Genomic DNA, 23,716 nt, shown 5'->3' on the forward strand with positions numbered 1-23,716 from the left:
AACTTTCCTTTGGGATTTTCAAAACACCTACAGGGCTGGCGAAAGAGAATGAAAAACAAACCCTGCAACAAAAGTCTTGTGGCACAAAAGGTGCTCCAAATCTCATAACTCGGAAACAAGTAGCCAAACGTGCCCGTACATCTTGTAAGAAAAAATTAATTCGAAACTTATCAACTCCGCCGTCCCTTTCCCCATTTAAGCGGCCGGAGAAAGGATTGGACGGACAATTAAAACCTAAATCGGCTCTGGTGAAAAAGTTACCATCCCAGCCAAATGCCAAAAGAGCTAGAAAAGCTTCTAGTAGCGACAATGATTGAAGTTCTGATGCATCATTGAAGTTATGTGAGTATTCAACATACTCTATAGACGACGATGACATCGACGACAGTGTTGGCACTGTAGCAGTACCAAAGTCAATTACCGAAAGACCTGGTAAAGAACTCATGAAGCGGCCGACCGAGTCAAATATGAATTCGACCAGCCCTGGCGTGCAAGTAACCACGAAAGTCGTAAGGGCTCCTTCCATATCGATCGCCACCAAAGAGAGCTTAGGGGTAAACGCGATTAAAGGAAGGGCGGAAGCTCTCCCATTTCCCCTGTGGAGTAAATTAAATCCAAAACTAACAAGTGCACACATTGAAAAACTTGATAACAAAGTAAACATGTCCAGTAAAAATTGACCTGACAATACACGTAAAGGCATATGGAAAATCCAAATCAAAAATGCCTTGCCAGAACAGAAAGAGGTAAATTTAAATCGAAAGAACATTCTGAACCTGCTACAGTGTATCGCAAAGCTGCGTGCAATAAAATAGGAAGACATAGCAGTTGTTGAATACATGTCTGAGGATTTTTCGGACTGGGTAAATTTACATCTACACTCTCGTGCTCTCAAGACGGCCATACTAGATGCCGCGGACGACCTCTTGTTCTTCGGCTTCGAAGTAATAAGTGTTGATGCTTGTGATGAGGTTAGTCCACACTTATCACCAGTGGAACAAACCGAAAAAGAAAAAAGAAGGAAAGTTCTGTGGGACCATATGAGCATTAAACACACACCCTGTACAAAAACTGCAAAACAACAGGACTATTAGCAAAGAGCGGACAGCAGAGAAGAAAATAACCAGCTGCTATCCTGGAACACTCGTGGCTTTAAACATCTGTTTGATGGAAAGTGGCAATTCCCAATGGACTTGTCAATTATATGTTTACAGGAAACATGGCTGCGCGAGTGCCCTGGTTGTGATGGGTACACAGTCCTTCTGAATCCTGCTGGAAAAAACCTTTTCGGTCGTCCCTTCGCTGGCCTGGTTACAATGATCAAGAATAATAATGATTGGACGATCATATCCTCTGTAAATCTGAACATGTTCGTACAAGTAACAAAGATTCAGATTAAACGTTCTTCTCCATTCAGGAATCAAGTGTTATTGATTGTCAACATCTACTGGAATACTGCAATGATCTTGCACTCAAAGTTCATTGGAGCCGTACTGTCGGAGGTTGATAAGTGTCTTCTAGCAGATGAGGATCCGGAAATTATAATATGTGGTGATTTGAACTATGCCTGGTTAAATATGCCAACAACTAAATGCGATAAAGATGGTATAATGATTAATGATAAATTGCAGGATCGAGGTGTCAGATGGATAAAAGAAATGGCTTTGAGAGAGTGCTCAATGCTGAACGGAACAACCCGTGGTGATATTCCTCCAGGCTTTACTTGGAAACGAGGCGTGAGCAAAAAGACCCTTGATTACATTTGGGTGTCCCAAAAATTGTTAGCAACAGTCTCTTCATTTGAAATAAAACAGACTGACAAGAGTGACCACGTTGCAATGTTGTTAAGCTGGGAAAAAACAACAAAATCAGCCTCATTCAAGTATCTTGAGAGCGTAACAATAAATAACGGAGTGAACAGATTGCGCATGAGTGCACCTCAGTTGCTAGCGCCCTCAATAACTTCAAGGGTTAATTATCCCTTGTTAATACACTACTTTAAAGGGAGGAATATAATCCACAAAGGGTTTGCAACTGAAGTAAAACATCCTTTGAATGCAACCATAAGTCAGGAAAAGAAAAAGCTACGGGATGATGTAAGGCTCCTGAAAAAAGTCGATCCTGGAAGTGCTCCCACCAAAATAAAATCTAGACGCCAGAAATATCGTAACTGGATTAAATCCTTTAATTTTTTGCGAATGCAGTCTCAAGCTGAACAGATGTTAAATTTGATTATTTTGAAGGACAGCAGACACATTTGGGAGATAATCAACACTGGTAGCTTGAATCACACCTATTCAATGGCGAATGGTGTGAACGGGGCCAGCTGGGTCGCTCACTTTTCCGCTGTCTTTGATGACTTCAACTGCATTATGGTACCCTCGACATTAACAACCACTGCAAGATGGAATGTAGAAGATTCTGCAGAAGACATCGAATTGGCAATCACGAAGTTAAAGGCTTCTAGGGCTGCAGGCCCCGATGGTATCTCAAATGTGATGCTAAAATCCCATAAGTCTCTATGGGCCAATATGATGAGATGTCTGTTTGAACAAATTTCGTGTGAAAAAATCCTGCCGGCTTCATGGTTAAGGGCAGTGGTGGTTCCAATATTCAAAAGGGGCAATCGAGACGATCCTAACAACTATCGCCCGATTGCCCTTTTGGACACAATCGGTAAGGTCTTTGGTGGCTATTTGCAAAAGTGGCTGTCTAATTGGGCAACTGAGATTGCCGTGAGTGATCCCAGGCAAACAGGATTTACCAAAGGAGTTGGAGTTGAATTAAATCTGGTCCTCTTAAACTGTTTAAAACTCGATGCCCTGAAGAGAAAGAATATGCTGTACCTTGCATTCATAGACCTGAGCCAGGCATTTGACAGCATAAATCGTAATCTCCTATGGAAAAAACTAAATGACTGGAATTGCCCAAGTGACTTGCTGGAGCCCTTGATTGCCCTCCACTCAAATACGTCCTTTAGAGTAAGGTTAAATCAGCAGGGTGATTTGTCAGATGAAATAGCCACAAAAAGGGGTGTGAAGCAAGGTTGCCCGCTTGCTGCCCTACTTTTCAAACTTTTCATTTTAGACTTATCTCTGGCATTTAAAGATCAAAAGATTTTTCCGCCGTTAGTAAATGGGCAACAAATAAGTTGGGTCATCTACGCTGACGACATCGTTCTCATTGACTCTACTCCAGTTGGGCTTAAGAGACTGCTGAATGCGTTTCAAAACTATTGCCTGAAAAACGACTTACAAATCAACTCCAAAAAGTCGAAGTTAATGGTGATTGGACGTGGTTCTCAAGCACGTTCTCGTAAATTTTGCTGGCAAATAATGGATAAACGACTAGAGACATCGAATAGCATCAGATATATAGGAGTGCAATTTAATAATTCCATTTGGGAGTGGGACTGGACACAAGACTTGGTGGCCCGTATGCAAATGTTTGCATTGCAAGGTGCCAAACTGCACGCAGCATATGGCAAATTCTCTTTTAAGCCAATTCTAACATTCTACCTGCAAAAAATGACGCCTGCAAATAACATCTGGGAGTGAATCTGGCTGGAATATCCCTCAGGTTTTGTGGAACAAACTGGAGGGAAATTTCTGGCGAAAAGTTCTAAGGCTGCCAAAATATTCTGCAATGACAGTGATACGTTACGAGTTATGCATTGATTCACTCTACGGTACTGTGCTGTGGAAATCCAACACCACTCTGAGAAAAATGATGCTCGAACATACTTCAACACCATATGAAATTTTGCATACAGTTTCAGAGCATCCGTCTGCTGATTTGGTAAATAAGTGGAAAGCCAAGCTGGTTTGCATATTACATAATGTTGATGTTTCTCTCGAGACCGTAATCTTGCGACCGCAAGTGGCAAAAAAGAAATTGCGCCAACAAAATTGGATACAAAATGAGGAGGCTAGAAACAAATTGGCTTCTTCCTTAGACCTTGGAAGCGCCTTGAATAGATTGGACATTTTGCCAAAGTACCTAGATAGATTTCCATCAAGCTATCACAGGAACATGTTCCTACGATTATGCCTCAATCTCTATAAAACCAAGGAGATCCTTGTACTGAGGCATGAGATATCTGAACAGGACGCTCGATGTCGGTTCTGTAACCAAGCGACAGAATCATTACGGCACTTAATCACTGCCTGTGAGGCGATTGCTGTTCAGCGCAACCAGCATTTATCCCACTTTGCTCCCTTATCTGGAAACATGGATGCGTGATGGTGTCATTTGATTGGTGGCATCAACACTCAGTTAATTTGTGCAATCATAAACTTTTTGGACGCCTTGGACTTATCCAATTTGGAGGGCCTGGTCTGAGGGATGAGGATCCTTTTGGTTCTTTGATTGAGGTTGTTCTAGATACCAGGAGATTTGTAACCTGTAATTTAAAGTTGTCTTTCTTTTGTACAAACTGATGTTACATTAAAAAAAAAAAAAAAAAAAAAAAAGTTATTCAGAGGATAGAACCACAAGTCGTTTTTTCTACTAAAGTTCCTTTTACTATTTGGGAATATAGAGGAGGAATTTGACTAGAATCCTTAGTATGAATTGAAGCAACCACTCGAGGTTGTGGTACGGTATCTATGATTGAGTTGGGGGTGAAAAAGGAATCATGACCCTGATCCACTATAGAGGGAGTCAGGCACGCTTGCAAAAGTTATGTCTGAAACTTCGACATTTATGCTGTTTGTCAATAGGGCCGGTTTGGTGGATCCGTGGAGTCGACCAGAGAAGGCTTGGTGGAAGTTCATCGTTTCAATTTTTACTATTGGCTGTTTATCAGAATTGTCTTTACTCGGAAGACAGAATTGCCTTATGTCTTCCCCCCACCCCCAATCTGGTGTGCTTGTGGTTATGCACCCGCAGAGGGAGACTGTCGTGAGGGATGGTAGAAAGCATAGTCGCAGTCTTGGCTGTTTACTAAGAAGCATCAAAGATTGTTCAGGCATGGCAGTCACGTTGAGAGCAGTTAGTGAGGTTGAAGGTGTTATAGTTATATCAATGACAGAATGAGGGAGAGGAGGAGGCACACATCACAGCAGAGCAGCGGACAGCACTCATCTGTGCACTCCCCGATGTGCGCCATGCATGGGCGTTCTTGCCTTTGTAGCAAGTCATGAATCAAGGGGGCGTGGCTCAATATGGGAGAAAGAAAGAAGTCAAATGAATTGTAATATTTACAAATGGATGAGTCCAATGGGTTGGTATACAATGTCCGTATACCAGGAAGTAAATCCACAGGGGGTGAAGTTGAAGAAGGGGTTGTTTGAAGGTTGATAGTGCATCGTAGCAACACGTTCAGGGAGAATGGGGTAAACAGGGGTTTCAGCCGATACAGCTGACAGCACGCGCATGTGCACTCCCCGATGTGTGCATGCGGTGCGCACGCATTCCTGCCTTTGTAGCGAGTCACAAGTCAAGGGGGGGTGGCTCAGTCCAGAAGTAAATCCACAGTGGGTGAAGTTGAAGAAGAGTTTGATGGAAGGTTAATAGTGCGTCGTGGCAACATGTTGAAGGAGAATGCGGCAGCAGAGGTTCCATCAGGTACAGCTGACAGCACTTGCCTGTGCACTCCCCGATGCGCGCACTCCAAATGTAGGGGCCTCCAGCGAGCCATGCTGAGGGGACTCCCCTGCAAAGATCGGCATTAAAAGAATGTGCCGCGCCACACTCTGTGCTTGCCTGGACTATCATGTATGTGCAATGCACATGATAATCATGCTGCTGCAAGTGTATGAGGCACACTAGACTAGGTGTAAGTTGCAAGTATATGTTTTGATCAAACTTTATATCTTTCACCTTCTATAGAAACAAGGGCAGGGCCTGGCTCCTGAGTCCTGATACCCAAATGTACTAGCCAATTATGTGAGTGACCAGTAAAATTACACACAGTAATAATACCATAAGAAAACATGTTCATGCTAAAACATCTCCTGGTAAAGAAGGAAAATAAGTTATTACTGCTGCACAAATGCTTGCCCAATCTCCGCGCCACCATGCAAGAATATTCTTTGTGCTGACTTTTCCCTTAATGCCAGTAAAACGTGCTTTTCTGCAGTATGGAACAATTTCCTTGCTTGGCTGCACAAATAACTCCACCCACCATGTAAGAACACTCATCATGTTGACTTTGTCCTTAACACCAGTAAAACTTGCAACGCCACTGTAAGAAAACCTTAACTTGCTGACTGCACAAGTGCTCCCACCCTCCCCATGTAAGAAAACACATCATAATGACCTTGCCCCTTATGTGAGTAAGAAATGCCATGCCACAGAAAACAAATGTCCAGTCTGCCTGCCCCATTGTGCTATAAACTCCCCACATGAAAATCCCTTCCAAGTAATAACATTCATCATGTTGGCTTTGCCCAAAAATAGTAGTCAAATGTGTAAGAAAACGTCCACTCTACAATGCCCCTGGTCTAGGCTCCAGCCATGCATGCACACATTCATACCCATTCACCAACCAGCCACTCTGCAAGTGGCGGCTGGTGAATTTTATTGAACGGATATAAACATTTTCCACAAATATGCCAGAGCGACCAAGCATAGCAAGGGAGTCCGAACCAACAAAAGGGAGTTTGGAAGGGCGTTTCTCCCCACCACCCGACCTTGCCTTACAAATCGGATTTAGTTTTTGAATAATGGGTTACAATGGTGAAATATGCAACAAATATCTGGTGTAAAATTGGGTAAAAAGACAGACAGTTGGCAATTGGTTTTGTAGGGTAACCACAATCCACAAATCCAATAGGTGCATCTCACTAAAAGTGCACAGGAACATATACCTACACATTTTTATGATGCCTTTACCCACAATATATGCCAGTAGACACATCTATTAACACTGGCTGTGACTATATATGCCATAATGGTTTATGGTCATTGCATCGAATTCCTTGCATCTAAATGTATTTGCATTATATTTTTTCCATCTAAAATATGTGCATCGAATAATGGCTGCACCAATATGTGCCAGTATTTCCACATAAGAGCATAATCCTGTTTGCTTTGCGCATAATGCTAGGAATGACACTATAAGAAAACATGTCCAGGCTGGCTCTACCAATATATGTCAATATCCCCAATGTAAGGACATTCTCCTGTTGGCTTTGCCATTGAAAATGCCAGGCTGCAATAAATAAAAATGTCAAACAGGCTGCACCGAATTGCCGGTCTAGCAATATAACACTTATCGTGCTTACTTTATCTTAGATGTCCAGAAAATAAATGCCAAGCCACGGTTAGAAATAGCTAGACTGGCTGCACCAAAATGCCAGTCTAGCCACGTAATATCACATCATGTTTGCTTAACAATAGATGCCCAGTAAAAATGGCATGTCACAGTAAGAAATGGATAGACTGGCTGCACACAAAAGCCAGTCTAGCCAGGTAACAATAACACTTATCAAGCGTGTTTTATTATAAATGGCCATTAAAAAATGTCATGCCCCAATGGCTAGACTGGCTCCACTAAAATGCTTTTCGAGCCACGTAACATGCATGCTTTATCATGGATAGATGCCCATTCAAATGTTTTTGTAGTAGCGCAACCAGCCCCTCACCTCCCACCCACCAAAATTAGCCGAACTCAAACATATGCATACACGCATTCACACACTCATTTGTATGTGCTCTCAGCCACCCACACATCAGACACTCACTTACACATTACATAATACATAATACATAACACTCCCTTGCATGCACGCACAAATACATACACACATGCATACATCAAACATGAAGCAAGCACACGTGCTCACATACACACACACACTTACAAAAACAAATATTCTTACCTGCGCTGGACCCAAAACTGTCTTCCAGAAGGAAGTTCCCCCCTTTGCTGCAGCAGTTGGCTCCCGCGCACCAGCCTCCGAGGAATCAGGAAGCAGGGAGAGCTTACTGGTTCCTGTCATGCGCAGCAGGGCCCGAGTTCTCGGCGCGGCAACTGGAACTTTTCTATTTGAAGTCGGAGTGCATTGTGCTCCGACTTCAGAAAGAAATCACTTCATTTCTTTGTGCCCGACTTCACATTCCAAAACTGAATTTCTGAAGTCAGAGCCCATAAGGAGTACTGTACCGGTACCGGTAATCCCTTACCGCCTTACTACAAGGTCCCTTCGCGGGTCCCTAACTTAACGGCTGGTTTTACCAGCCGTTAAGGACGGGACCCGCAAAGGGACCTTGGAGGCAATTACGGTACCGCAATTTGCGGTACCTTAATTACTGCCTTCCCCATTCCCGTTGAGCCCTATGGGGGCAAAAATGGGAATGGGGAAGTGGCATGGTGAATGGGGAATTACCGCCCCTGCACACCTTGGAATGGGCCGGTAATTCCGCCATTCACCATGGCGGACTCGGTAAAATACTGGCGGCAATCATGGCTAGTGCCATGGTAAAATACCATGTGTCTATGTGTCATCATATATTTAACCCTTCTATATTGTTATAACCCTGTCTATTATATTCCAAAATGTGGTATTTTAAGTTTGTAATTTTGGGGGTAGAAAATAGTAGGTCAGATTCACAAAGCTGTTCACGGGAGCAAATTAGGGGAGGACCAGGAGCATCTTAGATTTGCTGCTGCTAACTTATACCTCATTCACAAGCTCTAAAACTATCGCAAATCTGCAGCGGAGCGGAGCGTGCTGTCCTTGCTGTGCTTAAGTGGAAACACGATTCACAAAGATGTGTTCAAAGGCATCTCAGAAATGTTCCAGGCAGCTTTGCTCTAGTTTTAGGCTTTGTGAATCGGGTATGATGTAGCAGGAGCACATCTCTTATGCTCCGGACACATCTGGATTTGCCCCAGTGCACATCTTTGTGGATCTGGCTTAAGGCAACACAGAAACCCTTATGGGCAGATTCGCCATGCAAAATTCCTTTCTCCATGCTGTGACGCGCGCCATTTCTCTCTAGCGATCTTCCTGTGATTGACATATGCTCACACAATCCAACAAACTCAAAATTACAGTTTGTTGACAGAAGAATAGTAAGTATAGAACAAGGGCAGGTTATAGAGAGGTTCACAAAGCCAACATGTGCACGAGGAAAATGGTGCATAGCACCTCCATATAGAAAAATACGGTTTTCGTTAAATCTTAATCTCAAATTACAGGTTGCGCAATGACGATGGCAAAACGTTAAGCTTTTGAGAATGTCTAATTTTATTTTGCTTTGTTGGTGGTATCTATAATGCACCTACCTTTCCACAATTGGGATGGGGCAGCAGAGTGCTTTAAATAGCGCAAGTATACAGCCCTGCTGCTCTAACCACACATGGATCTTCTGGTGATTAGACGGAGCACGTGGTATGGGGGATGGGAGCGAGGTTTATATTGGTATAATGGGCGCAGCCTTATTGGCAGGGAAGCAAAAGACCTTGGGGTGAGGTGTGGTGCTCAAGTACTAAGAGCCTAGAATACAAGTCAGCTCATTTAAAAAAATGAGCTTAGATTGCGTGGAGGGGGCCGCGTACATTTGCACTTACGTGCAAACAAGACCCTCCAGGCAATTTTCCTCATTTCCACTAAAGAGTGCAAAAGAGAAATGTGAAGAGATGGCGGGAGCCTCTTTACACCTCTCTTTTGAACTCGTGCAAATTCAGTGAACGCCGCCTGATAGGTAGTCATGGCAGGCAGCGTTTACAATGATTTCCTCCGTAATCCTCCAGCTTTTTGCTGGTGTAAAAAGCAGGTTAATTGCATAGGAAATCAAAGGTTTTAAGGCAGCATGAAAATGTCATGCTGCCGTACAACCAAATTGTTTTTGAAGCACAGGGTCAAAGGGAGCCGGATATGTAACTCCTGATCTGCCCCGCCCTCCACTTTCATAAACAACAAAATTGCCCCAGAGTATGAATGAAGGCATTAAGACACGCATAAACCCTCTACGACTTTCTTTTGAAAATTCGCCCCAAGATGTTTTACTGTTGGTACTCTTGTTCAAAGGAGGTTTGTCTGGTATTTCAGTGCTGGCCTGCCCTTGTGGGCGGGACAAAGGCTGATATGCAAATGAATATTCCTCCTTTGTGAGTGAAAGGTACAGTGAGCAAAAAGCAATGGCTGTAGACTCTCAAAGTGGGAAAAAACACAGAACAGGTTGTCATGCCAGGTTCTTTCTAGAGAGGGGCACCTGAAACTTTTTTGTATTTTTGCAAGGAACTTGGGGTGGTCACCCTAGGTTACCTGGGGGAACCCAGCTGTGAACCCCTTGTCAGTGTGCTCAGAGAGGCACAGTTCCACCTCACTGATGATGCCCAACTAGGCTGAAACATGTGTCTGGGGTTGCTGTTGGTACACCTTCTCAAAGAAGGTTTGCCTGGCATTTTGGTGCTGTACTGCCTTTGTGGGCGGGACAAGGACTGATATGCAAATGTATATTCCTCCTTTGTGAAAAGTACAGTGAGCAAAAAACAATGGCTGTGGACTCTCAAAGGGGGGTTGAGGGGGAAACACAGAATAGTTTCTTTCTAGAGAGGGGCGTCTGCTACCTTGTTTGTGTTTTATATAAAACTCATAATTTTCCTCAGGATTTAAATTCTCCGTCCCACAGTAAACACCTGTCCATGAAACTGGCAGTGATGCCCCAATGTGCCTGTTTATTTTTAGTCACAATACAATATTTGACTGTTCTAAAACCGTTGCCTATGTGAATAAAGATTGTGTCTTTATTTTAGGTGATGGGGAGAACGCGTGGAAATTGGCACACGTTGCATTCGACATTCAGGCAAGGTTCCGCTACGTGTTTCAAGGCACCAAAGGAGATCCAGCCAAGTCTATGGGTGGAATATTCATTGATGATGTCACCTTGACAGAGACAAACTGTCCCAGTAACGTCTGGCATATTAGCAACTTCAGCAAACTCATGCAAACCACAGTGAAAGGCGACTCCCTCCTCAGTCCCGTCTACCATAGCTCGGAAGGGTACAGTTATGGACTCAAGCTTTACCCACATGGAACACTCACCTCCCGCTACAATAACTACGTGGCGGTCACTTTCCACCTCTGCAGCAGCGAAAATGATGGCGTTCTGGAATGGCCCGCAGGAAACAGGCAAATTGTTTTGATAGCTCTCGATCAAGACCCCAACGCAGTTGATCGGATGTCACTAAGCAAAAGCTTTACTACAAAACCAAATGATCTGGTAGCCGGTATGTGAAATCATTGATTTGAAACTTGATATGATAGGTTATTTATAACGCACTTAATACCCATAAGGTTCTAAGCGCAGATCTGGGGATCCAACCTGTGGAGCTCAATGACGTCTTGCTTCCAAGGCGAGCATGTTGGCCCTGACCTATCCTCCCAAGACAATCCTCCCTTACATGCAATGGAAGTCCAGCTGGCAACTCATTCTATTTAAATAGGAGTAGCAAGCTTTTCCATTTGCTACCTTGTGTAAAACTGTAGTCTGTACCTCATCTTTATTTTTAGATTATAAAAAAAGCTGTGAGCTCTATTAACAGTGGAAGGATTCTGGGGCCATAGCTTTTATCTTAACAGTTGTGTTATGCCTTTTAAGCCTCTCGGGTATCTTTTTGCCTTCTCATGCCTTGTTGTGCCATGTTATGCTTGCTATGCGCTGTTCTATTGTTTGCACCCCTCACTAACTTGCTCGCCATTCTACTTTCTAAGTTAAGGTATCCTGCTCACCATGTGTCCCACTCTGATTCTGCCCACTACGAATTGCGCCCCTAGGGTCCAAAGGAGCGGTGGAGCAGCAGGGCAAGAGGTTCCAAGGGGGACCCGCCCTGATAAGCAAGACAAGGGTGGGGTGGGTTAATCCACACAATCCCATAAAAGAAATAAGAAGGTTAATCTTGTTGAGGGTTTGAGGTCAGTCATTTCATTTTGATGACCCATAGGTTTCGATCAATTCCACCATTTCACTATTATTTTAACGGAGTGTTTTTCAGAGGTATACACCAAATACAGATGCATAACAGAGTGTTTTTCAGAGGTATACACCAATACAGATGCATAACGGAGTGTTTTTCAGAGGGATACACCAATACAGATGCATAACGGAGTGTTTTTCAGAGGTATACACCAATACAGATGCATAACGGAGTGTTTTTCAGAGGTATACGGTATACACCAATACAGATGCATAATGGAGTGTTTTTCAGAGGTATACACCAATACAGATGCAGAACTGAGTGCTTTTCAGAGGGATACACCAATACAGATGCATAACAGAGTGTTTTTCAGAGGTATACACCTATACAGATGCATAACGGAGTGTTTTTCAGAGGTATACACCTATACAGATGCATAACGGAGTGTTTTTCAGTGGTAACAACAGAACAGATATACATTGGGGGAGGATATGGATGAGGACAGAGGAGGGGTACAGCTGTACCGGGTGGCAGGAAGGAGAGCGGCGTGCAGCGCCTAGCGTGTCAGGTGGCACGAGGGGCGACGTGATGTCAACTTCTATTCTCAAACATATTATAGCCATACCAATGAAGCCACTTGCATACAGTGTTTGAATAACCCTCCCAGAGGATATCAACAACAGAACACGGCACCTCTACAATCAATGTACACTTCACAGTCCCACCCGTGCTAATGCATCCTCTCACCGTTGTTACATGAGGCACACTTCATGACACCAAAGCTCTCAACATAGAAGACTTAGAAACAGATTCACATGCATAGCTATGGGTACTTCCAGTCAGCATACATCTACATAACAGCAACACTATCTTGCATTTTACCCTTTCCCTACTAAGCCCCCTCGCCCCCTCTCTTGCCTGAAGGCCATGCAAATTGCAGCGGTGTGTGGTATAAATCCCAATAACATAACATGACATTTTATGGGGTTTGCTTAGTCATGGTAATAATATAGAGGGAATACTGCAAGAGAGGGGTGGGGGACAGGGGCACTAACTAGATTATAGAGTGTTCCTAAGTTTCTTGCATGAATCTATCACAAGTATTAGTCCTTATTTGTCCAAAGTTTAATTGATATTTCAGGTGCAGGAAGGAGAAGGTCTCTAGGCCATCAGAGACCAACAATGAAAACTACAAAACACCAAAGGCCCGTTCTTGCCAACAGGGAAACCTTCTTGCACTCCCAAAGGGGCAATGCACTGTCTAAGATTTCAATGTCAAAAACATTTATATTCAAAACCAAACTTTCAAAGCAGTCCTAGCTTCTGTGGCCAAATGGCAATGCAACAGGTAGTTAATAAGGAATTTTTTAATGAAAACTTCAAAAGAAGCTGAAGTAAATATATATTTAATTTCACCGGGGTGTAAGTATTAGAGGGAAACAGGTTGCTTAAATGCTTAAATGTCACAGATTGAAACTTCCAGACGACGCTTACCTGGCTTTCCACCTCGCAGATTGCCATAGCAATTGTACTTGACAATAACTACACTAATCCCAGTCTTCTCTCACCTGCTCGACTGCCTGATCAAGGGTCTGATTTTACATCTTCTTCTAACACCTTTGCAATCACGTCTTACTAGTCCCCTTTCTATAACCTACTGGATGTAAGCAATACATCTTCCTTCCTAGCCAGTATCTACCAGCTCTTGCCAATGCTGCTATTAGTGGTCCACCTCTTACTGGTTTGGACCTATTGGTCACCAAAGCTTACAGTTTCCTTCCTCCCAGCTAGCTGCCACATTTCCAGACAATGCTAAACATGCCGTTTGTAACCTTTATCAAAAAGGTTACTACTATCCATCACTCACAATATGCCATGTCTTTTTAGAGTGCCTAGTGGAAAGAGCACCAATGTGTAGGTGTGGGGAGGGGGGAGAAGCTCCCCACTGAAAGTGCTTCTGCCAGGTGGATTTTGTGGGCAGCTATTTTAGGCACCGGCAGTGCTAGGGAAGGCATGCTTCCGGCTTGGGAATGCTACTGACATGTCTGCCCTTTTCCTTCATGAGCACAGGAGCCCTTCTGGGAGTCTCCCACATGAGGATTACCAAGGTCTAGGAAGGGGCAAGAAGGTGTTTATTGCTAGCCCAAGTTTCCAACACCCACATCTAAGTGATGTAGAGGTTTCTGACGCTAGGTGCAGATGGGATGGAGAGAAGGAAGAGGTGGGGCAAAAGAGGAATCTTCTGGCAGAAGAACTATGCTCTAAATTAGGCAAATACAGTGGGTGTGGCAAAAAAGGTTGGTGGGCTATTCATGAAACACTTTGAATTAAGGACCAAGAACCCAACTTCCCAAGAATTCCAAGGCAAAAAGCTCCACAACTAAGCCCTCCAGAAATGCCTAGACTTGGACTATACAACCTGCTTTTCTCCTATTGGTTGGTATTGCACAATTGACCACAGATGATCAACTTAGGACATACATGTGTTCCTTTAATGTAACAGGTCTATCTGTTCAAACCACATTAATCTGGTCAGTTGCCACGTTCGCTGTCCTCAAAAGCCCACTATTAAAATCAATTGCTAAATCAGGCCTTTACTGTATAGAGCACCCATTCACCCTGGAAGAAGCTCTGCTGCTAGTGCTAGAGGATAGTAACAATGAAAAACAGAAATACAATATAAAGTGAACCACATCGAACAACAGTGAGATTGGTGCTGTACTGTTGTCCTGAGGCAGTGGGACTGGTAACTTCATTTCAGAGAGGCAGGGAGAGGTTATGGTCTACCATGTCACCAAAAGACCGAGGTCAAGATATTGTTGGAAGCCAGGAATCCAAGGTAAGGCCAGGTATCCCTGCATAGGAATAAGAGCAGCGGGAAAGGTCATGATTGGTTGGGTTGTTGCATGTGTTCCTCACACTCTTGCTGATGAAAGTGGGCTTAGGCCCACTGAAACAGCTCTCTTGTCAATGGGGGTGCCTTAGCAGGTGCAATGCATTACTAACCCAACTAAGTCACTCAAAAACCTGACCCCCTTAAAAGCCCACCCCATTAATCTTTCCATCTCAAAACTTCTCTTGATACCTTGGCCATCACATCTTAACACTGCCCTTTTTATACCCACGCAATTGCATATAAGTGGACCCTTCTTAGCAACTGGTGTCCACCAGTTGCTAGCAAAGATAGCCTTACTCTTTTGCTTCATACTCATTAAAATCTATGGGTCTACGCATTATTTCATTTTATTCAAAACATGTATAAAGCACACACATTTCACTTGTGATATACAGTGGTATGTTTCCAGGTTTAAATTAACAATAGAATACAATGTTTATGGGTAACATATTCTGATAACTCATGCCAAGGTGACATTAAAAGCTTAAATAAGATTCTTCCTTTTTATTATTATTCTCTTTATTGCCATTTTCAGCAATTACCACAAACACTACAACACAGGACTCAGGAGAGATGAAAGCACATGACAAAACTTCAATCGACTGGTAATATATACAGAGCAAATCCAAAGCTATCAAAAATCCATCAGTTCATAGCGGCAAACAAGGACAGGACATGTAAAGAAGGCTGTGAAAGAGCATGTATTGCCAAATAGACAGATATCAGGTTGTCCATACATACTAACACGCAAGAAGCCAAGACCACCAAACAGTACAACAGTGCATTAGGCTGTCTACGTGTTAAGGTAATGTGCGTGTTACCCAGGAGAAGAGTAATGGCCAACCATTTCTGAACTGGCTTTGGAACGGAGCCCCCCCGCCCCCCCCCCCCAATTTCAGTGGTTTGAGAATGTAATCCAGTTGCAGCATCAAACCAAAATACATGCACAGAAGGGCATGCCCATTCCAGATGGACATAGATGGACACAATCAGTGTCACCCATCTTACCCTTTGGACAGGCCCCAGAGGCTGTCATGTTGAACTTTTTAATCTAACAAGGAGCGTAATGGGCCTGTTGCTGGTGTTTAAAAGGAAAGATCCTATACCTATAATGTATAGAATCATCTCTTGAAGAACTGAAAACATTAATAGAAATATACCTGGTCTGCTCACAAATTCACCCCCCCCAAGGAAGCCTCCCACTGATGACTTGCAAGCAAAGAGGAATACGTACACGTTGACTACACTATACTGCTGCTGCAAGACATTGAGAGGCCACTAACACAACATATCTAAGTGCTCACTAGACGTGGGCACACTGGAAAAGGGTGCAAAAAGCTTTGGCACTTCTCTGCAAAGTCTGTGTACTCTAGCAACAGATGGAGAGCTGAGGACCTACCTAATACCTTAGCAGGTGACACAAACACATGCAATAAATTGTTCAATTCATCAATGCCCAATGTAGCCAACTTTTGCAAATGCTCGAGCAAAATGTCCAAAAAGCTGGAAGTGAATCCTCCACTTTAACTCCAAAAATCGGCAGAAGTATCATGGCTAAATTACCACTTCTTGTCATTCTGCCAAAATCCCCATGGAATCCTAAGGACTCAGAAAATGAGGATCTACACCACTTTGCCACCACTCGCAATCCTGCGATAAATGAACAGGACCGAGTGGCGGTAATGGTAACCGATTTTAGTGATTATTCAGTGGATTCACCCTCCGAATTCCCACCAAAATTGTAAATTGTTTTTATCTGACTCAGCAAATCCCATTAAGATTTGCTGCTGCACAAATTAGCTTTACAAGGTTATCAAAACTACGAGTCTTGGGCCCTCATTACGAACCTGCCGTTGCTACTCGCCTTACCGTTTCCGCCACATGATATCCCAGGGCTACCAGGATATCGCAGGTGGCGGAGGAACGGCAGTTCCCATTCCCGTGGAGTCCAATAGGACTCCACGGGAATGGGAATCCTGAAGCACCGGCACCTTTTGTAACGGTGCCGGTGCTTCAGGGAAAAATCTGCCTGTAGGGGCGAGAACTAATGGCAGGTCAGGCCTGCTGGTGGTTCACAGATCCTACTGGCAGACTCAAAGTGAGCCGGTCCGGAAAAGGTGCTGGTAATGTTGTTACCGGCACCTTAATTTCCGGACCGGTTCACTTATAATGAGGGCATAGGTATCCTCAGGGAGTCTAGTGAGTCTCTAGTTGAGCCCTGCATCAATAGGAGTCTCAGTTTATGCTCAAGTGCCTGTGAATTCCTCCCACTGACATTTCATTTTCAAATATATCTGAAATTAAAGTTAAAAGTACATTACACAAAATAAGTACGTTTTTACGATACTAGCTCTCTTTGTGAACTTCTGACAGGGTTTCAACATTAATTTGATATATTGGCGACTGCACCTTTTTAACTCCAGCATTAAAACAAGCATTGACAATGCCAACAGTTTGGGCCTTTGACAAAACTGTTGGATTTGCCAATGCTTGTTTTTAATGGGACTTCAGTGAAGGGCACACAGAGTGCTTATATATCGAGCGGCTGAAGGCAGACGTGTAAACACATTTTTATTACACCAGTAGCGGGTTTCCAACTCCAATTAAGTAATTAACTCAAAATGCTTTGAAAGCACACTGGCAGGCACTTGATGGTAAAGGTTGATTAAAGTGTGCTCGAAGAGTTCCCACAAGGAGGCGTTTTGGGAGACGAGTGGCAAGAAGTGGGTGGGAATGTCCATAGGGATTAGTATGGCCATGGGATTTATAATCAAACAACACCAAATACAGTGTGTATCCCTCCTCAAATGTCATTACAGACCCTCATCCAAAGCCCATATTTGAAGATCTTATGTTAAAGATCTTATTTTAATGACAATAGTTTCAGCTTAAAAGTAGCGCTTTTAGCGCCGCCTAATATCCCAAACTACAAATGGCTTAGAAATAATCATGGCATCCCCATAAGAGCACAAAGTCTGATGTTACTGTACATAAGTACCCAGTGCCGCGAACCCACGGGATACACTTCATGTGGATTGGCTCGTTTCCGCGCCATACCACAGTGTAATCCCATGGACGCACTTACGTGCATCACACGCCGGGTACAAAAAACATTCCTCCCATTCATTACTACGGAGCAACTTGACCCAAAATGGCACCCTGTTGCTCCGTAGTAATAAAGCAGTACGTGCGTTCTAGTGTTCCTAGAACTAACGTGTACTGCTGCGACAATCTTTTCAAACGGCAAAAGAAATGCTGCTTGAAAAGGTTTCAACACGACATTAGTATCCCGGGCTACAAACCCCGGAATACTTATGGCAATAACGGCCTCACCCTCTCCCTCGGGCCTGTAACTTTGGGCCCCGGGGGCATTACCTTAGGCATTACCTTAGGCAGTAATGGCCCACCGGCTCGGCGGTTATTGCCATAATAAAGCTAGCTCAAATTGATCTGGGTGATGTTTTGGCCAGGGAGAGGGAGGTAGTGGGTTTCAATGTTCATAGGGGTTAGCATAACTGTGCACATGTAATGGGTGGTAAAAGCAACAACAAATACCACACACATGCTCAGTGGTCTCCTCACATCCCACCTGCCATTTATCTGTACACGTATGCAAATAGATTCTACATGGCGCTAAAGTACTGCTTAACAGCGAAAGCTAAAACACTGGAAACCCATGTCCTAAATGGAATGGGGCATTTGAATTATCTTGTTTATGTGAGGCACCTAAAAACAAATAAGGTACATAAACGCTGCACTATTCCATCAGATTTGAAGTTTGCTGTGGTTTATTCCCCACCCGCCTCACCTTCCTTCCAGGAGCATAATAACTCATACGAAAGGCTCACAGCTAATCTAAAAATAATAAAAACATTGATTGGAGTTTAATATCTTTTGAAGACAATATAATCAATGTAGCTTCTGAAATAAAAGTATATGGATACTTTAGACAATATGGCCAAATATATACATCATAAAAATAAAAGCAATTATGAAAGTGCTGCAAAACACCAGTTCACTTGGGTTAGAAAAGCACAGTCACATTTTGTTTTCACTGCATTCCAGTCAGATGGTGTTTCAAAGCAAAATTGCAAAAATACCTGTTGCAAACAACATTTATCCCTGATACTACTCGGAAGATGTTTTGAAGTGTCTGAGTTGCAGACTGGTCTCAAATCCCAGCTTCCCCTCTTAAACAAAGTTTGTGATCCTGAGCAAATCATTTTTTCTCACTATGCCTTATCTGCCAAAATTGGAAATCTTTGCATTCGATTAGCTCACACAAATCACCCATTTTACAGGGACGTACTTTAGGGTCACCAGGGGTCGCAGGCTCGACCCCTGGGGTCTCCCTTGCTACCCCTGTGGTTTCCCTTGGTACTGCAAAAAAAACTACAAACTTTTTTTTATTCTTTTAAAAACAAATTCAATTGAGGTTCCTGGGCTGTGGCTTTTTCTTTCTGGAGTGGCTGGTTTTCTGATAGCTATAGCTGTTCAGGTAGCTCAGTGGGTTGAGTGTTCGCTGCTGGACTGTGTGTGTGATCTGCATGGTTTAGGTGCGACTCCCGGCAATGTCAACTCAGCCTTTCATCCTGCAGAGGTTGATAAATGAGTACCAACACAGGATGGGTAATAATGTATGTATATTTGTTCTATATGAAGCGCTTAAGCATAAGTGCTATTTAATAACATACATCATTATCGCGGACATCTGCTTGCATTCACAGTAATTTAGTGATATGGGCATATACGGGTGGAAATTAATGATACATATGGTGATCCATTCTTGTATAAATGTATATCACGTTACAGTGATATTGTAACCATATTTTTCGTAGTGTACTTAGAAACAATGCTATGTGATGCCACTTTTTGTTTTGTCAAGGGGTGAAAGGTCATGTTCCATCGCTTCCCGTGATGCCACTTTGGGGTGGGGTCAAATGACATCACTTCCTGTGATGTCATCAGAGGTCAAGGGTCGTGTGATGTCCCTTCAGCTACCCCTGGCATTTTGCTGAAATGACGTCCCTGTCCTCATATTGTCAGATCTTAATTAATTAAGTTTTATACATACTATTAAAAGTAGCAATTCATATGTCAGACGTCACAGTTTGCCTCTTGGGTTACTCCTGGCGATTTGTTTTAATGTTATTTCTCATGATCTCCTGCAATATGAAATACCCATTCTGTGCCATTTGTGATGTAAGTACATAAGCAAATAGGCGGTTCCAAGCAATTTCTTCCAATCAGGGCTCTGCAATTCCTGCCAGCATCGCTGGGTGGGTTGTGCCATTGTGCCTCTGAGCCCTTCTCAAGTGTCCAGTAATTTGGGACGTTGCAGGCAGGTCATGTGTGCCCCTGTACAAATGACTGCACCTGACATGTTGTTTCCTTGTGGGTGGTAGCTGTATAGGATGAACGGTGTCCGACCCCTCCCCCTTTCCCTGGTACACCGATGGGCCACTGATTTCCAAGTAAAACTGGCTGTAGGAAAAAAAGAGTATAATAGAGCGCCGAGTTGTGTGCGCGTGAGGCAGCGTCGCCATGCTCACCTCCTGCAAGGTGAGGTAGGGTCTCTTCAGGTTCAGAGTGTGTAGGTTCCCGATGACTGGAAGCGCTCCTGGCCCCGGGGGGGAGTGCTTGTATTCAGACCTCTTCCGCCCATTGACATTATTTATGGTTTTATATTTTTTATTTTCACCAATAAAGTTCGCAATGCAATCATAAATAAACAAACTTCATAAAATTTGAAACATGGTCACAAGATTGAGCCCAAACGAGAAGAAAAAATCATCTCACAATGCATAACACAACATAAATAAGAAGAAAAGGTACAAGAAAGAAAATTGAAAAGAGACCAGAAAAGGGGAAGAGAAAGAAACAGAAGAATATCTAACTGTTTCATTTGGTAGTAGAATTTATAAATAATCACAAACCACTTTCCCACATAACATGGCAAGGTCTTGGCTAGCATAAGAGCAAATCAGAATACATTTCAGGGTAATAGTGAATTTGGACAAACACACCAGCATATTGAGTCACCATGAGACTTGAACCATACACACTGAGAAAGATCCCACATATGTCCATAAACTTTTCAGTCTCTCCTTTCAATTTGCAAATTGACATTATTTAAAAGCCAGGCAAGAGCCACAACGCACACCAGGAGAATGGCAAAGGGGTCAGGAAAGTACATTTGAGTTAACGTCAGCATCTGACGAAGATCGAAGCAACGGCGAGCAGCTGGAACGGGGACTGAGCAAACGCCTGCTTTTTTAATGTGACTGTGTTTATGAGAGTGGAGTGTTGCACTGTGGCGTGAGAGGAAATGTTATTACAAAGAGCGGCAGTCCAATAAAGACCCAGGACATTTCCCGGAAATACGTTTTTTTCTCTTTTATAAAAGATTGAGTAGTTTGCATTCTCTGATGCTAAAATAGGGTGTGCAATATCCTGTAAGGAAGCGTTGATAGATATCGGAGGGGAAAGCGGAGGATCAGTCATTACCGGAACAGAAGCATTTCCGTTTTCCCCATCAGATAGAGGAGAACCAATCAGCTTTGTATCATGATATTAGAAGTCGTCGAAGTGTAAGCCTGTTGGGCGCAGCAGGAAGTTCAAATGCTTCAGAATTATTCCCGAACCGCCAATGAAACCCTCCAAAAATGCAATTTTTGAGTTCAATTGCGCCAATGTTGAACGCTGCTCATTGACATTCTCATACAATCTCATGAGTGAGCCTCAAGATTTAGGAGATTCCTAGATCAAATCAGGAGATTTTTCAAAGGAGCGACCAGTGTCAGTCTCAGAGGAGCTGCCTTGTCGTTATTTGTATCTGCTCCCATTTGGCAATTATTTAGCATTTCCAAGTCGGAGATTTATTTCAGGATCAGATGTAAAGGTTCAGGGATGTCAGCAGCATTAGATAGATTGTGCGATGTAGATCGCACTTGTAGTATTTGTGATTTTTGCATCGTCTCGGGAGGATAGCTCAGGGGCAACAAGCTCTCCTTGGAAGCAAGATGACACAGAGCACCACAGGTCAAATCCCCGGGTCTGTGCTTAGAAACCTTTAGGTATTAAGCGTGTTATAAATAACCTATCATATCATAAGAATAGGTACCTTTAGGCGTCATTGCAGTTATTTTGGAAGTAGAGCAAACAAGAGTGTTTTGCCGTGGGGCCAGAAATAGCACCCTCAAAGAGGGGGTGGTTTTCAGTCTTGGGGCCTCCTGCACCTCACTTCTCGAAGGTATACTGACGACCAACCCTCCAGCGACTACGGGAGAACAGAGCGGAGACATTGCTACCGGGTTTATTGTGAAGCGTAGGAGTGGCTGCTTCGCTGTGCCAAAAGGGGCAGGGGCGGTGTGTCTAGGAGTAGAGGCGATCTCAGATCTTAATTCCCCACATGCAGTGCTAGCAGTAGGGCAAGTGCCCATAATGTCTCCAGCAGTTACAGGCGACCTGTGCCGGGGAGCTGGAGCCCTTCTGCGAAGATCATTAGCAGTTGGCATACTCAAGAAAAAAGTCATTCTCTGCAGCTGTGCAAAGTTTACGGGGGAACAGACGTCCGCATATCTCAGCATACTCCAGGCGACTGCAATCGCCTCAGACACTCCACGCAGTGCGTAACGCTACGTGAGCCTTTTTAAAGGTGTATATACGATATTCCTGTTCGCCCTGCAACCATACGCTTAATTGAGGAGCTGCATTTCACTCCACGGGGAGCAAACAAGTGTTCATTTTCTTGGCTGTGCCGATGCTCCTAAAAAATATACCCAATCAGAAACTGTTGCATAAACATTTTTCAATAAAACAAGCTCCCAAAATGCAAACTTTAGCTATTTCAAAAAACGTACTATTTTAAAAAAGATTATACTTGAATGATTCAATGCATCATTTTATTCAGAAGATGCATGGTATTTTTCATATTCAAAGATTGCCGCTTGTTTACAGAGAGTTTGTTTCCAGAGAGATTCCTTAGAGATAGTCATCCAAGATGGCTGCCTCCATCGAAGAGTTCGGAGCTCTAAGAGTTCTGAGATGGTCAGGAATGGGTGGAATTAGCCACAGTGATTAGCATGGCTAGAGTCAGGGAATGGCAGGGATTCAATAACCCAACAACTGTGTATGCCTTCTCAAATGTCATTTCCATTGGAAAAGCATTACAGACCCTCATTCAAAGCCCATATTTTGCACTGGTGGAAATCTGGTGGAGTGCTATCTGTAAAAAAGCTGGCAGATTGTCGAATCTGACGAACCCCAAATGAGCTCCTCAGTGTCATAGCTCTTCTTCATCATTTTGCTGACCATGACCTTGCAACTATTCTTCCACATTGAGACACGAAGATGCTAAAATAAACGTGAGCTTTCCAATGAGTGAGCTATGAATGTTCCTATATATGAGCCAGAGACTTGCCTTGCTTGGAAGTCAGAGCGCTTTTGCATTGATACTCATGTCTGGATCTGCAGAGAGTCACAATGGCCAGCTCCAATCAGCGAGCCCAACATACCTGCTATGGAGTAGTGGTGGCTGGCATATACATTTGTGGGAATGACTGAGCATAGTGAGAGTGCCTAAGCCAACCAAGCATGTCCTTAGGGGTTCTCCTCCTGGGAAAATGTTTAAAATAATTGGTTAAAATGGTGTAGTCCACAACACATGCTCACTGTGAATAATCGGGCACAAAGCCACACAAATACTATCTGTTTTTTAGGGCAACGCATCAAAAAATGAATAGATTCCAAGTCTCCAACAGGGCAAAAGAGCCTTTTCTGAAGCATTGCCCAACACATTTTCATGATGCTGTTACCCAAATAATGCCAGATAGTGTACACTGTGCCCATACATGCCCATAGTAGCTGCACCAATATATGCATATTAAGAACATATGAAGTTTTGCTTTCCCCATAATACCAGTAATGATACCAGATGAAAACATGTCCAT

The 23,716-nt window shown here is 43.4% G+C and overlaps 1 protein-coding gene across 1 annotated transcript in view; it reads left to right on the plus strand.

Moving 5' to 3' along the window:
- Positions 1–23,716, plus strand: part of LOC138452820 (meprin A subunit alpha-like) — a 142,639-nt gene that overhangs the window by 81,448 nt on the left and 37,475 nt on the right. Inside the window, exon 7 of the mRNA XM_069605161.1 lies at positions 10,709–11,182. Within this exon, the coding sequence (XP_069461262.1) occupies positions 10,709–11,182 (474 nt within the window). The remainder of the gene's footprint in view (positions 1–10,708; positions 11,183–23,716) is intronic.

Source organism: Ambystoma mexicanum, chromosome 4p (assembly GCF_040938575.1).
Source record: "Ambystoma mexicanum isolate Mex_15411 chromosome 4p, UKY_AmexF1_1, whole genome shotgun sequence".
In the NCBI taxonomy this organism is placed as follows: Eukaryota; Metazoa; Chordata; class Amphibia; order Caudata; family Ambystomatidae; genus Ambystoma; species Ambystoma mexicanum.